We start from the raw sequence: 15,358 nt of genomic DNA on the forward strand, positions 1-15,358 counted from the left end.
TGGTCGTGGTGTGACACGCTACGGAATACGTCAGCAGATTAGATTGGTGTAAATATTATTCTCTCTATGGCAATATGTGGAAACTTATTTTGCAGAGCTGGACACTATCTTTGTGTTCAAAATCTTCTATGAAGTACTTGGAGGAGGAACCCGCCTTGCAATGCCGAAGACAATCTGCGCGCCGGACTCGTCGTCATTGAAGCCTGGTTCAGGGGCTACTAAGGGAGTCCTGGATTAGGGGGTGTCCGGATGGCCAGACTATACCTTCAGCCGGACTCCTGGACTATGAAGATACAAGATTGAAGACTCCGTCCCATGTCCGGAAGGGACTTTCCTTGGCGTGGAAGGCAAGCTTGGCGATACGGATATATAGATCTCCTACCATTGTAACCGACTCTATGTAACCCTAACCCTACCCGGTGTCTATATAAACCGGAGAGTTTTAGTCCGTAGGACAAGATACACATCAACAATCATACCATAGGCTAGCTTCTAGGGTTTAGCCTCCTCGATCTCGTGGTAGATCTACTCTTGTACTATCCATATCATCAATATTAATCAAGCAGGACGTAGGGTTTTACCTCCATCGAGAGGGCCCGAACCTGAGTAAAACTTCGTGTCCCTTGCCTCCTGTTACCATCTGGCCTAGACGCACAGTTCGGGACCCCCTACCCGAGATCCGCCGGTTTTGACACCGACACCGCCATTGTGGTTGACCCGGCCCCTCCTGAGCGGGTCATACCTAGTAGTCATATCCCCAACACCCGGGCCGGAGGAGACGCAACCTCCAAGGCGCCAGGTTGGTTCCGTGCCGGAAGAAACACCCGCAACCCATGGACATTGGAGAATGTAGGTCCAGGGCTGTCGGGACCGGAGCCGCACCGGCCAAAGGCCCAACGCAAAGGCACAAACACCCGTAGAACGCTAGGCCAGCGCACTGCCAAGGGCAGCCGCCACTGCCAAGTGAAGCTGATGCCAGGCTGTGGAAGAATCCACCTTAGTGGCTTTTATTAGCCTACTACGAGATGATTTATTATTTTGCCAGCATAACTATTACTCTAAATTTTCCTTATAAAGTAGCATTACTATCAGTCTTCCTCCCCACATCGCGCCCTTCTTTCCCAAAAAAATCGTTTCAGGCACGAGCGCCGCCAGCTTTCGCCATACCCATACCCCTCGCGCGAGGCAACCGAGCTCACAGCACCACCGGTCCGCCGCCCTCGCAGTGACCTCTCGTGCTTAAAAAATCGCTCCATAGAGCTTGCATCATCCCGTCATCACCGGTTCCAGCATTAGGCGGCGCCGATCCCAGCAAAAAAACTTGCCAGTTATAGCAAATAGCAGTAGCACGGTCGCCTCGACTCACCTTCGCTCCAGCACCACTGCCCGACAGTTGCAGCAATTCTTAATCCTTATTACCTGACAGTTGCAGCATTCCTTATCACCGATTGGAACACTCATTGCCGCCGATTCCAGCAAAAATCCGCTGTGTGCCACGACTACAATGCGACATATTTGGTAGCCAGTTCCGGCAAAAAATGATGTCGGTCACAGCTAAATTCGTTGCCAAATGTAGCAAACAACACCATCGTTGAGGATCTCTAATCGTCAGCCACCCCCTGCAGGTGCTAGGGGAAGGAGAGACGGGATAGGATGACAAACGAGTGCGTGGCGATGCGACCAGCCGAGCACGAGGCCGGTCGGCCGGCACCAATCGTTTTTTTTTAATAACCTACTCGCTCATCCTAAATATTTGTCCTTAGATTTCACAAATGAATTATCACATATGAATGTATATAGACATATTTTAGAGTGTAGATTTACTCATTTTACTAAGTATATTTAAGAACGGAGGGAGTAGGTTGATGTTGTGTTAATGTGCTATTTCTCTAACTACTAGTACAATGCCCGTGCGTTGCCACGGGCTTTTGAAATATTTTGCTGGAGTAATATAAACATAATACATGTTAAACTTCACATGCTAAAGAAAAGATAAGACGAACACAATCGGGTAATAATTGAAGTACACTTTACATGCAATATAAATTGATAACAGAAAGGCAATTTGAAGATGTATACATATGACTGATTATCCAACTAAAAATCTTTACAAATTAAGATCTACTTGATGTGCTTAAGAAATTCTCACAATATCAGAAATATTGTTTTTAGCTCCATTCGCATAATATTTGAGTAAGTATAATAAAAACTTCTTGTACAATCATACCCATTCCACACAAGCAACATATGTAGTTAGCACAAATACTTCACGTCAAATGTCTTAAAATATGTAATAGAGAGTACTCACGGTACAAACAGGACGAACAATTCTTTACCATCCCACCAAAGCATAAAATAAAAAGTAAAATAGCCGGACACATCCCTGCCATTTCCTAAATTAATTTTATCTTGAATATAATGATAAAAAAATGCCTGTATTTTGAATGTTATGATAATGAAATATATAAACTTACCAATTTATACTCGTTGGAATACCAAGCGGAAATAACGCTGTCATCTAGATGCATCTGAATGCCCGTGCGTTGCCATGGAACAACAAGTTTAATACATTAATAAAAAATCATTTTAATTCACAACATGTCACTTGCAGCTTATGATTTCTTTGGAACAAATATCATTATGTATTACTGTTAGACAAAATCATGATTACTCTTAAGACAAAATCCATGACTGCATTCAAATTTGAGGTGGTATAATTTTATGACACATAACACGTATATTATCAATTAAATTTAGTGGTCGAAGTTAAATCACATTCAGAGAGTATATACACGCTACTTTTCTTACAAAATTTGATCTATGAATACATCTTCTCTTCCCCCTTGCAATCCATCTCCTCAGCTTTGCCGCAAGCTTTTTTTGCAATAAAAGCCACACTTTAATAAGAAAATGAGAAGTACATCATTTGGTAATAACCACACATTCAACAATGGACTTGAATGTCACTAACTCTGCTCTGCACTACAACGGGATCTGCCTTTGCCATACACGACGCTTCCAGCAACATCACAACAAATGCTCTGTCAGCTAACAATCATAGAAACATCTGTCATAATGGTTAAATGGTGCTTTTGTTGACACTTGTATACATATCGTCGACATATTTCAATGGGCATACACTACTTGCCATGTGTTACATCAAAATATATGACCACAACATCTGCTCTCCTTCCCCTCCTTCCGTCTGCCACCGAGACAGGGACCTAGACTTTGTGCTGCTCTTATTGATTTAATGAAAAAAGTTATTTATCTCTGTTAGAACACAAATGCTTAGATAGCATCTGTATGTCAGGTAAGGATAATGTGGCTTGGATAGCATCTGCAAGTTAGGGAAGAATTATGCGACCGTGTAATATTTGGACAGGAACAAAAGTCATGAAAACCTAAAAGTAAAGTTCATGAAGACACAAACGATAGTCTTATCACTTCTCAGGTTTTAACTTTCTTATTAGTGTACCAAATTGGCTCAAATATCTACCTATAGTCTGAAAAATAAGAATGAACGAGATCACGCAATCAAGATGGAGGTTGTCATGCATTTTTCTCTGCAGATCATCAACATGAATAAACAGGTACATAAACAGAAAAAAATGATGAAATGGAACTTATTCAGCCGATTGGTCTTAGAGCATTGTATAAAATTGATACTCCCTCTGATCCATACTACTTGTCTCAAACAGATGTATCTAGCATTGATATACGTCTAGATACATCCGTTTCAGCGACAATTAATATGGATCAATGGGAGTAATAGATCATGCAGAGATAATAGTGTACCTCTAAATGTAAGACCATCCAAGTGACAATATTTTTGTTGTCAGTACAAATGCAGTTGATGTTGCCAAAATAATTCATCTTCTTGGTCCATAAAAGAGGAGAAACTTAACACCAAAACATCTTATCATAAGTGATCCAAGTTGTTTTCTTGCGAGAGTGGGAATTCTTGGAATATCCTTTAACCAAATAGTGCGAAATGGACATCACTTTATTCAGGGGGTTCGTTCGATGGAATTTACCTTTTCACATAGCAGGAGCAGAAATCTGTGAGGATGAATGTCTCCATGATTTGTGACAGGAGAACTATAGCCCACCAACACGAAGCCAACATACAGCCACGAGTAAGCAAAACCTACAGAAGACATTTTAGTAGTTTAACGATCAACGCTTCCACAAAAAAGTCTATGACATCCCAGCTTTTTTATTCTTATAAAAGAAAAGTACCAGGAACACCTGTGTTTTACAGGGCAAACTAATGGCAGAGGTAAAAACAAATCCCCATGGATCAACACAACAGCCTGCTGGGAACAAAAGAGCACGGAGCAGGCGCACACATAAAAAAAATAGGAGTGCAGTCCATCATATATAGACTTGGTTTTTGTCTTGAACAACTCAAGCAGCTTCCAAGTGGACACATGTACACCTGTATTTGGAATTTAGAATTCCTTGAGATGCCATCATGAGCAAGTATCAGTTTTGATCCATAAAACACATGGTCTCTCTTTTTCTAATCATTATACATCCTATAACATCATTAAATCTTATCAATCTATATCTATAAAAGATGCAAAATATCAATCAAATTACGATCTCAAATTTGGAATGAAAGTGAAATCGAGTCATGATAGTCATGATATCTCGCTGAATTCGACATTGCATATGTTGTCCAACTTGAGTTCAAGTAGTCACCAGCAAGACCCTGCTAACTAACCTCGTACAAAACCTTTATCTCTAGATCTAAATTGGCGAACTTGCACGGAAATTGGAACTAATTTTTAGCATAGAGGGAAAGGGGAGAGGAGCACTCACCTGCCATTTTTGCATGACCTTCATCGACCCAGCAGCATTCCAAGCCAAGATATGCCCTCAGTGTTCTAAAAATCTGCAGAACATCCTGTAAAAAACATTAAGTGTATCCTACATACAGAACAGGAGCAAGATCGATGCATGCCTGTAAAATCAAGAACCACTAAATCTGATTCATACACAAAAGAACATGGGAGAGCTTATGATATCCTGCTAGGCTACAGCCAGCACCACCCCTCCACCACGACCTCCTCGTCAGTCCCGTGGCCAGTAGCCACATTAACGTGAGGAGACGCGGGGGTGCAGACCGGCGAATATAAACGATGCATGTAACAGTTGAGATATAGAAAAATAAAGAGAATCACTCAAACTGGGAGGGCCAGGATGTTGTTCTGTAGGCGATAATGGATTCGTGAAATAAAGCCCGGGGGGGGGGGACCCTATTTCATCATAATGGATCCGTGAAATCTGTGGACAAGAAAAGAGATTCACCACGGGTGACTTTCATGTTAACTGAAACTACACAGTAACTGGCAAGCTTTATAAAACATGCAAGCCTTAGTATTCGTTCAAGATCATAATAAGAAATTGTAATCTAAGGTAAAGACCTCAGCAAGTTCATGAGTTGGCCTCACCTCGGAGCATCCCAACAGAAGCCAACCCACAGCCAGGCGCATCAGCACGATCAAATGCGTGTACGACGGTGGACGCCTCATACACGGTTGTCTGATAACCGATGGACAAAGGAGAAGGAGAGCCTCATCAGTAGCATCATGGTGGATTTCACACCTTGTGCTCCGCCCAACGAACATGGACGCCGCCGCCGGCGGCCCGGTGGAGCTCGAACCCGAGAGACTCTGCTGCTTGCTGGGAGGGGTCAGGGAGGGTCGGAGCACAGGAGCATTGACGTGAAGAAAGAGTATACAACTCAAGTGTGCAATCAAGCAGTATTCAACTCAAAGTCATTAGCCAACAAATTCCCTGTACCAAGCGATACGGTTTCTCAGGCTCAGACTTGCTTTCCCCAGCGTGTGTGGCGGTTGAGACATCAAACTTTTTAGAGGAAGGCCATCGTCACTGCGAGAAGACGGAGCTAGTCGTGCCTCCTTTTGGCTTCTCTGGCCAGTGGCGCCATAATACGACCAAGAGTGTTATACCCAGCAGGAGCAGTCATCTCATCCTCCAAAAACAAAGCCAATATTTATATACAAATTACAGAGATACAAAACCAAGCTTGGAGTAACTTTTATAACACATGCACGAACGATGAACAAAAAATAAAATAACCTGCTGCAGTAGAAGTAGAACGTTGTTGTCACCGTGAAATGTAGACTGGACATCAGATTCAGCTTTGAAAACTCAGTCTTCAAACATTGGCCACCACAGGCCTCACGAAACTACTGATAAAAGTGAAAGAAAATCCAGTGAGAACCACTGATCCGTGTGGTCCGTGTAGAAAAAGATATACTCAATTATTTTAACATTTTCACAATACCTGAATTGTGGTCATATTCTGCCAGGTTAGTGTAGCTTTCAGAGCACTCGAGTAAACGTGTATCGCCTAACTAATTTAAGGTGTTCTCTTCACGTCCATATTTTCCTGAATGCATAAAGGTTATATAATTAATGTTCTGGCTGAAATTGAACTTCTCCTATTGGGTTCACCTACATTTTTTTTTGAGAAAGTTCTTTCCATTTTTCTCTCCTCTCTAATTTTTTTGATATATTATGCTGCAAATTTCTTGATTATTCTTTGCTGCAAAATGTCAGGCTCACTTAGTTGTAACAGGATTTAGGAAAAACCGCTTATAGTGGTATTTAATCAATCTGCTTTGTTTCTTCTATGGATTTATAGCATGAAGAATCAATATGAGAAAATAGATATAACTAAATCCCATGATTTCTTCGGCAAATGAATGTTTACAAACTGCAATTCACATGTATAGGACATCATCAGACAATGTTATACTTACAGTTCTAATACCTAGTACATAGATCACGCCAAGGATCTGACAAATATTACTGGAGAAGGGCAGAAGGTGGTCATGAAAATCCAGCGTGATTGCTCAAGTAGTTCGTATCTATACACAATTTAATTTATATATGTGCTAGAAGGATCGATGCACCAGCGTGATTGCTGAAGCAACAACAATGCAGTAGGCTAGGTAAGAAATGGTGTGATGTGCTTCCTGAATTTTCCTTACCGATCGGAGAGGCTCTGCTCTGTGCTGCTACAACTATGATTACACAGTACTGTAATCTGAATTCCCCTGCATTAATATGACCAAAACCAAATATTGTACAATAGCCAACTAAATACAGTTGTTTTCATTCAAATGCAGGTCCATTGATTGACGGCAGGGAAGTTGTGCGAACCTGAAGAAAATGTATCTGCCCGTGGTCGGATTGCCGGAAAGTTGTGGAGTTTGGTGCGTCCGTCCGGAGCAGGGGACGTGCAGGCCGGGACGTGGAGCAAGGGATGGGCAGGCCGGCGTGTCAGTGTCCCGGCGTGGAGGGCGGTCTCGTTTGGCCGGCATGGAACATGCATGGAGTTCGACCCAGCTGGCCGCCCGCAGCTGACAGTGGGCTAGGCAGACCGGCGGCGCGCGACGGTTGGTGACGTCGGCAGCCTACGGGACTCACCGGCTGTGTGAGTGGCCATGGCGAGGACCTCAATCAGTCGTCTGGCAAGCCCGTCGAGCTTGGGGGATGTGGGGATTCCTCTGGACAGGGAGGGGAGAGGAGCGGCTCTAAAAATTGTATGGAAAATATACCATTAATGCAAACTTCTTAGCACAAGAGTACGTGAATAAGGTTGGCATACTACCTCAAAAGATAATCTTCCCAGTTATTCTACCTGTTCATAAAGAAATTACTTGTGAATATAATTAGATCATCATACGTTTTATGATGCTTTAGTTCCAAAAACTCACATGAATCTACTTGATGCCTTTCTTTGAAATAAGAAGAATGTGGCTCCTTATTTTTGCCATCAATTCATCTGCTGTTCTTGCTATTCTCATTGATATACAACAAGAACATACATAATGCAAACCCCTTTTGCAGGGACATGAAAAGGCTGATAGTAGTTCTATAGTGGCATATATCAAATAGCTTTACTGGCACAACCGTACATGCCCTAAATACAGCAGAATTCTTTCAGTCTTGAGCACATGACGAAAAAACAAACTTGCGATGGGGCTTGTGGAGTTGTGGTGGAGGTTGTTAATTACCTGATGCAGTGGCCACACGCGCGCTAGTTGAGGGCTCACGGTGCACGCCGCACAGCGACCTGGACCTCGAGGGCCTTGGCTCTGTCAGGAGGAGGTCCCGAGTTCCTGCCGAGGACAGCCTGACGGAGGAGACGCACGGCCGCTCGCACTGCCCGCAACGCGACCACGCCCTGCCCTAGGGTTCCGCGACGGCGGCAGCGTCGTCCACAGCCACACCCTCCCTGAGTCCTGCCCTGAACTGGGGTTCCGAGATGGCGGCGGTGGCGGAGGTCTCTGAGGTTGGAGAGGGGCAAGATGTAGGACGGCGGATGCTGGAGCAATGGCGGCGGCGGCGTCATCCCACAATCACGACCTAGGAAAAGGATTGAGGAGGGATTAGATCGAGAGAGCAGTTGGATTGGCTGCGTCGTCTTCCCTGTGAGGTCCGCGGCGGCGAGATCGCCCCTCCCCTGTCAGGTCCACGGCGACGAGATCGCTTCTTTCCTGTGAGGTCGGCGGCGGTGAGATCGCCCCTCCCCCGTGAGGTCAGCGGCGGCTAGATCGCCCCTCCCCTGTGAGGTCGGCGGCGGCGATCTCGTGGTTGGCAGCGAAGTTCTCGTGCGCCCTGCTGTAAGATCCACGGCGGCGAGATCGCACCTCCCCTATCTTGCGTCTGCAGCGATCGTATGTCGAGGGGAATCGGGATCGAGAGGAGCCTACATGGATTTTTTTAGCGCGTGGGTAGGAGGGAAGACGAAAAAAACCAGCAAAATAAAACCGACGAAAATGGTGGGACGAAAATAAACCCGGAACAGAGAATACAACTGAGACATGTTTTTCTTAGTTTTTCGCGGCTGAGGGGAAGGTGGGAGGAAGTATTAAAGAAGTACCAAAAAACACCGGGTGAGATGGGACGAAAATTAAACCCGAAACGCGACCTACCAACTGAGACATTAAGAGTAGAGATAGATGCACGGGATGCACCATAAGCACCCGTGTATGTGCATGAGAAGGACATGTCAGGCCTATTTGAACCTTCTTTGCAAAAGTTCCATTTTGAAATATTTGAACTTCAGGTTTATCCTAAATCAATCATTTTAAGTTCAACCAAATCTGTAGAAAGTATACTAACATCATCAACATCAAATTAGACTCTTTTTTTGCGAAATAACATCAAATTAGCGTATAAAAGTACTAAGTTGACATCTCTTCTTTGAGATGGAAGAAGCTTCCCTGGGGAGGGGACTAATCACAAATGCAATGTTGAATTACAGTAAGCACCCAAGATAAAAGTTAGCAGCACTATATGAACGACAATGCATCTAAAGATTTTATTTTATTTTTTTACTACACACGCTGCAAAAACTGGACCGAGAATTACAAGAAACCGGTCACAATAACGCAGCAATCAACCACACACATACGTGGGCAACTTCCATTTTTCAGATCCAGAAGGATTTCAAGAAACAATCAGCAGCAGGATCCACAAGATAGAAGAATAAAATTGCATCATCCAAATCTGAACAATACGGCTAATGATTTAGTCCAGAAGGATATCACAGAAATCCACAATATATAAACAAGCAATTCAAGAGAAAGTAGGAAATCATATAGGCTGTGATAGTAAAGATCATTGCCAGATCAAAACTGCAAGCAAGCAATTGAAGCACAATATACAAAACCAACAGCAAATAAGAGCAATATCTGAAGTTCACTTATTCATTACTTATAACGATACTGATGTGCCAGCAACGGTTTCAACCAACAGATAGTTCACTAAACCAACGCAGTAGGACTGACACGGGGATTCGACAGTTTTCAAACCAACACAGTAGGACTCACACGAACGAGAAAACAGTTCTACTGAACGACAGGGCACCGCCCACCGGACGACCAGGATAAACCAGCAGGTCAAACGACAGGGCAATTACTGACCACCGCGAAGACGGAGCACCAGGTGGAGGGTGGACTCCTTCTGGATATTGTAGTCTGCGAGGGTGCGACCATCCTCCAGCTGCTTGCCAGCAAAGATCAGGCGCTGCTGGTCCGGGGGAATGCCCTCCTTGTCCTGGATCTTGGCCTTGACATTGTCGATTGTGTCGGAGCTCTCAACCTCCAGGGTGATGGTCTTGCCGGTGAGGGTCTTCACGAAGATCTGCATGCCACCACGCAGGCGCAGCACAAGGTGGAGGGTGGACTCCTTCTGGATATTGTAGTCGGCGAGGGTACGGCCATCCTCCAGCTGCTTGCCAGCGAAGATGAGACGCTGCTGGTCCGGAGGAATGCCCTCCTTGTCCTGGATCTTGGCCTTGACGTTGTCGATGGTGTCGGAGCTCTCCACCTCAAGAGTGATGGTCTTGCCGGTGAGGGTCTTCACGAAGATCTGCATGCCACCACGCAGACGCAGGACAAGGTGGAGGGTGGACTCCTTCTGGATGTTGTAGTCAGCAAGGGTACGGCCATCCTCCAGCTGCTTGCCAGCGAAGATGAGACGCTGCTGGTCCGGAGGAATGCCCTCCTTGTCCTGGATCTTGGCCTTGACGTTGTCGATGGTGTCGGAGCTCTCCACCTCAAGAGTGATGGTCTTGCCGGTGAGGGTCTTCACGAAGATCTGCATGCCACCACGCAGACGCAGGACAAGGTGGAGGGTGGACTCCTTCTGGATGTTGTAGTCAGCAAGGGTACGGCCATCCTCCAGCTGCTTGCCAGCGAAGATGAGACGCTGCTGGTCCGGAGGAATGCCCTCCTTGTCCTGGATCTTGGCCTTGACGTTGTCGATGGTGTCGGAGCTCTCCACCTCAAGAGTGATGGTCTTGCCGGTGAGGGTCTTCACAAAGATCTGCATCTGCAGAGAAGAATACCAAACAGAATGGTAAGCCTCAAGAAGCAAACTGATATGATGAAGACTACTACATAAATAAGATTCCATACATCACATCATAGTGAATATAAACAAACGGCAGTAGCCATATACTTCCTCCGTCCGGAAATACTTGTCATCAAAATAGATAAAAGGGGATGTATCTAGACGTATTTTAGTATTTAGGTGCATGCTCATAACCATAAAAAAACTAAAGATTGTTATTCCATGGAGCTGTCAGACATGCTTATATCATCCAAGGGAAGAAGCCTAGGTTTTTTCCGAGAAAAGTCAATCTACAGATGGTAGATAATAAACAAACGGCAGCAGCATATTTTAATCAGATGCACCAGAAGAATCTAAAGACCATTTATCTCAAGGATTCCACATAGCTGCCGGACATGCTTATCATCCAAGGAAAAAAGACTAGCTTTCTTAGGGGAAATCAATCTACAATCCTACGCCTATTAGGAAGGTCACGGTACAGAATATGAGCACGCGCGACACATCAGGCAGTGCTTCTGGAGAGACAGAATTACCACCCACAAGGCTAATACAGAATTCGACCAAAACAAAGAGCTAAACGAATCTATCGCGAAGGAGCGGACGAACCAGTACACAAATCATGCATACGAGACTATATACGGCTAAAGGAGTTGACCTCAACTACAAACAGATCTATGTGGTAGAGAATAAACAAACGGCAGCAACATATTTTTCTCACTATCTCAATGATCCAACATAGAGAAGTCTGTTAGCTTTTTCCGAGAAGCTAACAGACTGTCGCGCAGATGCACCAAAAGAAAAATCTAAAGACCATTTATCTCAATGATCCAACATAGCTGCCGGACATGCTTATCATACAGAGAAAGAAGCCTAGCTTTCTCAGGGGAAATCAATCTACAATCCTACGCCTATTAGGAAGGTCTCGGTACAGAATATGAGCACGAGCAACACATCAAGCAGTATAGGAGCGCCTGGAGAGAGAATTACGACAAAAAGCTAATATTGAATTCGACCATAATAAAGAGTTAAAGACGTATCTATCACATAGGAGCGGACGAACCAGTACATAAATCATGCGTATGAGACTATACGGCTTAAAGAGTTGACCTCGAACACGAACAGATCTACCCCTTCAATCTACACGCAAAAATCCCTAAGAATTCGCCGAAGCTTCATCGACCTAACATGCGCGAACGGATCGGACAACAAATTTCGTTCCCACAGCATCAGATCGGAGCAGAAACCGACCAAATTCCACAATACTACACCTCCATCCAACCATATAATCAACGCCGATCTAGACGACACGGGGAGAGGGGAGGCAAGCTCGGTACCTTGAGGCGGTGGGGGAGGAGGATTCGACGAGCGTGGAGTCGATCGGAGACGAGATTGGGTGGGGATTTGTTGGTTCCGTGCCTGGGAGCTGTTGTGAGGATTGGAGGAGGGGAGGGGGTCGGTATTTATGCCGGCTGGCGACCGGCCCGGGTGGAGAAGGAATCTATCCCGTGCCGTGACGGTTCCGTCTGTTTGATGGGTACGTCTCGTGCTCGTCTCCGCCACGCGAAGGATCCGACGGGCGCGGAGGGTTCGAGAAGGGATGGCGGCTCCGTTTGGCCCGTCTGCCTCGCGTGGGGCGTTGGGGTTGGTGGCCGTTAGGCACCCCCTCACGCCGTTAGGCGGCTCCTTGGCCTGTGCCGCTGACGCGTATGGCCCGCTTTCCGCGTTAGTTGCGTGTGATTGTTGGTTGAGTGTTCCTGTCGCTGATTGCTCTGTTAGCGTGTCGTTGTGTTGCACTTCTCAAAAAAGAAAACCAGTGGGCTAATTTTGACTTTCAGTTCCAGAAGGAAAAATGACTTTTGACAGGTCACAGGTTCATATTTTGCACAAATTGTGACGGCTAATGAGCACACCTGCCTTACCGAGTAATATATTTTGCACTCCCTCAACCTTAGGCCCTGTTCGAAAGTCACCTGCTCCTAGAATCTGCGGAGCGAGACAAGTGCAGCTCCACCATTTTAAACTGCAGCTCCACCAACTCTGCTCCCGAAGTTGTGAAGCGGAGTGATACGTTTAAGAATGGCGACGTTTATTTTGGACCGGAGGGAGTACTATTAATTATTTGGACATGCTAGCATGGGTGATTACCTGGAAGAATGAGAAGTAGACCACTTGCAAGCAACATACTACAATGCAAGTTGGCATATTTGCACCAAATAATACTGATGATTTTTTTTCCTTTCTATGGTTAATTCATGATTGACCTCGTGGTTGCATGCACTCGGTCAATTTCGACCACCTGCTTTTGGGTCATTATTAGATGATATATTATTGGAAAACCTCCCAGGCGGCCGACTGCATCAAGAGGTCGAGCTAGCAAACCGCACAAACCAAAAAACATGAGCAGATCATTCGGTGACACCTATGGTGACGTCTTCGTAAGAAAATCATGTGTGTTATCCTATGGAGACTCGGGGCTTAGAGGGAAGGTCGGGGATGGTGGCGGATTGAAGTTGGAGGCGTCGCAGGACACGCAACTGAGCTGTGATGTGACAACAGCGGCCGAGGAAGGTGGAAGATAAACAGTTGGGCTAGAGTGGGTTGACGGTTCAAGGTGCTGCCGTCGGAGGCGTGGAAGAGGCAGAGATTGTTGGTGGGGGTGCTTTAACGGTTGTGGCATAATCGTGGTCTCTATGGCGGCCGTGATGGTTCCTAATGGCAAAATTTAGACACAAATTTTCATTTTACAATCCAAAAGCAGGTGATCAGAATTTAGCCTCGCACATACTCCCTCCTTCCATCTATATAGGGCCTAATACATTTTTCGAGGCTAACTTTGACCAAATGTTAGAGCAATAAAATATGACATGCAACTTACACAAAGCATACTGTCAAATTCGTATGTGAAAGAAGCTTTCGATGATATAATTTTCACATTATGCATGTCATGTACTATTAATCTTGTCAATAGTCAAATGTTGTCTTAAAAAATGCATTAGACCCTATATAGATGGAAAGAGGGAGTACTATTATTGCTCCTTTTTTATCTCTTCTTGTGTGTTCTTATATCTCTCTAAAGACATACAAAATTTGGCAGGACCATTGAAGTCATTTTACAATGATTTTTTTGTCAATCTTTTTGTTTCTTTATAAGGCACATATCCCTTCTAGAGTGAAACATATATGGCAGGCATTTGCGGGACATGATCTTAGGGGGGTGTAAAACACAAAATTTATATGCTTTTTGTTGTGTTTGTGTGCAGGGGGAAGAGAGAAGTATTATATTATACTATTTTATTTTATTTCTTCAATCTATCTAAGCAGTCCCTAAGAAAAAAAAATTCATGCTTTTTACCAAGGCCTAGGGGGCATGATTGTGCGGGGTTTTCTTTTTAACACAATACAATCGAAGTCGTTTACATACACGAGCATACACTCATCCTATGAACGCACACATGCACACCCTACCCATATGAACACCTTCGGGAGACTGAGCCGACGTAGCATCTTCAGATTTTACGAAGTCACCACAGGCGCATCGCCGGTAACGTCTCCTCCCACTGAACGGACATCACCGGAAGCCCAGAATAAATTCAGAAAAATATGAGCACCAATGTCCGGTTTAGGACTTTAACCTTGATGGACTGGAAATATTGTCGTCCTCCTAATTATCCAACCACAAATTGATTTACGGCACGTGCGGAGTTGAGTGATTGACCATAGCTCCGCCCTTATTTGGCAGGAAGCTGCAACACCCTCGAGATAATATTTGTTTGGACTTTAGACCAACCAATGCACTAGCGCGGAACCTTCTAATGCTTTGGACAGCTGAACTAACTATATTGTGCAGATTAGCAGCTGGCGACTAGTGGAACAACAGTATTCCAAAATCAATACTGATATAATAAGTGGAAACAATGCAAATGAGGCATGTTGTTGTTTTATAATGATATAAGTCTGGTGCCACCACTTGGATTATTATATTAAACAGAAGTTGAGAAGGATCCTATAAACCCCCCACTTGAAAGAATTGGTGGAAGCGTATGCACTCTGGCAGGGACGCGTACGTGTTATATAGCACAAGATTACAAGGTTCCGCCGGTGGTTATTAGTCTTGACCTCTACTCCAAGTTATACACAAGATAAGGAGATAGATATCAATCTAGTCTAACCACCGGCCATGTTTACAACGGATCACACGTACACAATATTGATACAAGTTGACACAACTACAAGTCTATCGTCTACCATCTTCCCTCAATCTGAACGTGTCAAGGTTGAGATTGTTCTTGAACGCTTGTAGTTGTCGAACTTGTAGAGGTTTTGTAAAACCATCAGCAACTTGATCCCCTGTTGGAATGAATCTGATCTCTAGCATTTTTCTTGCAACTCTTTTTCTAACAAAATGAAAATCAATTTCTGTGTGTTTCGTCCTTGCATGAAACACAGGGTTAGCAGA

General features: G+C 44.6%; 1 protein-coding gene across 1 annotated transcript; it reads right to left on the minus strand.

Moving 5' to 3' along the window:
- Positions 1-9,728: 9,728 nt before the first annotated feature.
- LOC125514506 (polyubiquitin) lies at positions 9,729-12,405 on the minus strand. Its single transcript, XM_048679847.2, has 2 exons — positions 12,237-12,405; positions 9,729-10,881 (listed from the first exon to the last, which is right to left on the minus strand). The coding sequence occupies exon 2, from the start codon at positions 10,879-10,881 to the stop codon at positions 9,964-9,966; it is 918 nt and encodes a 305-aa protein (XP_048535804.2). The 5' UTR covers positions 12,237-12,405; the 3' UTR covers positions 9,729-9,963.
- Between the last annotated feature and the right edge of the window lie 2,953 nt (positions 12,406-15,358).

This window comes from Triticum urartu, chromosome 6A, assembly GCF_056163025.1.
Source record: "Triticum urartu cultivar PI428250 chromosome 6A, HENAU_Tu73, whole genome shotgun sequence".
Taxonomy (NCBI): domain Eukaryota; kingdom Viridiplantae; phylum Streptophyta; class Magnoliopsida; order Poales; family Poaceae; genus Triticum; species Triticum urartu.

Coding starts and splice junctions, on each gene's coding strand:
- LOC125514506 (XM_048679847.2), bottom strand. CDS start 10,881: ATGCAGATCTTTGTGAAGACCCTCACCGGCAAGACCATCACTCTTGAG.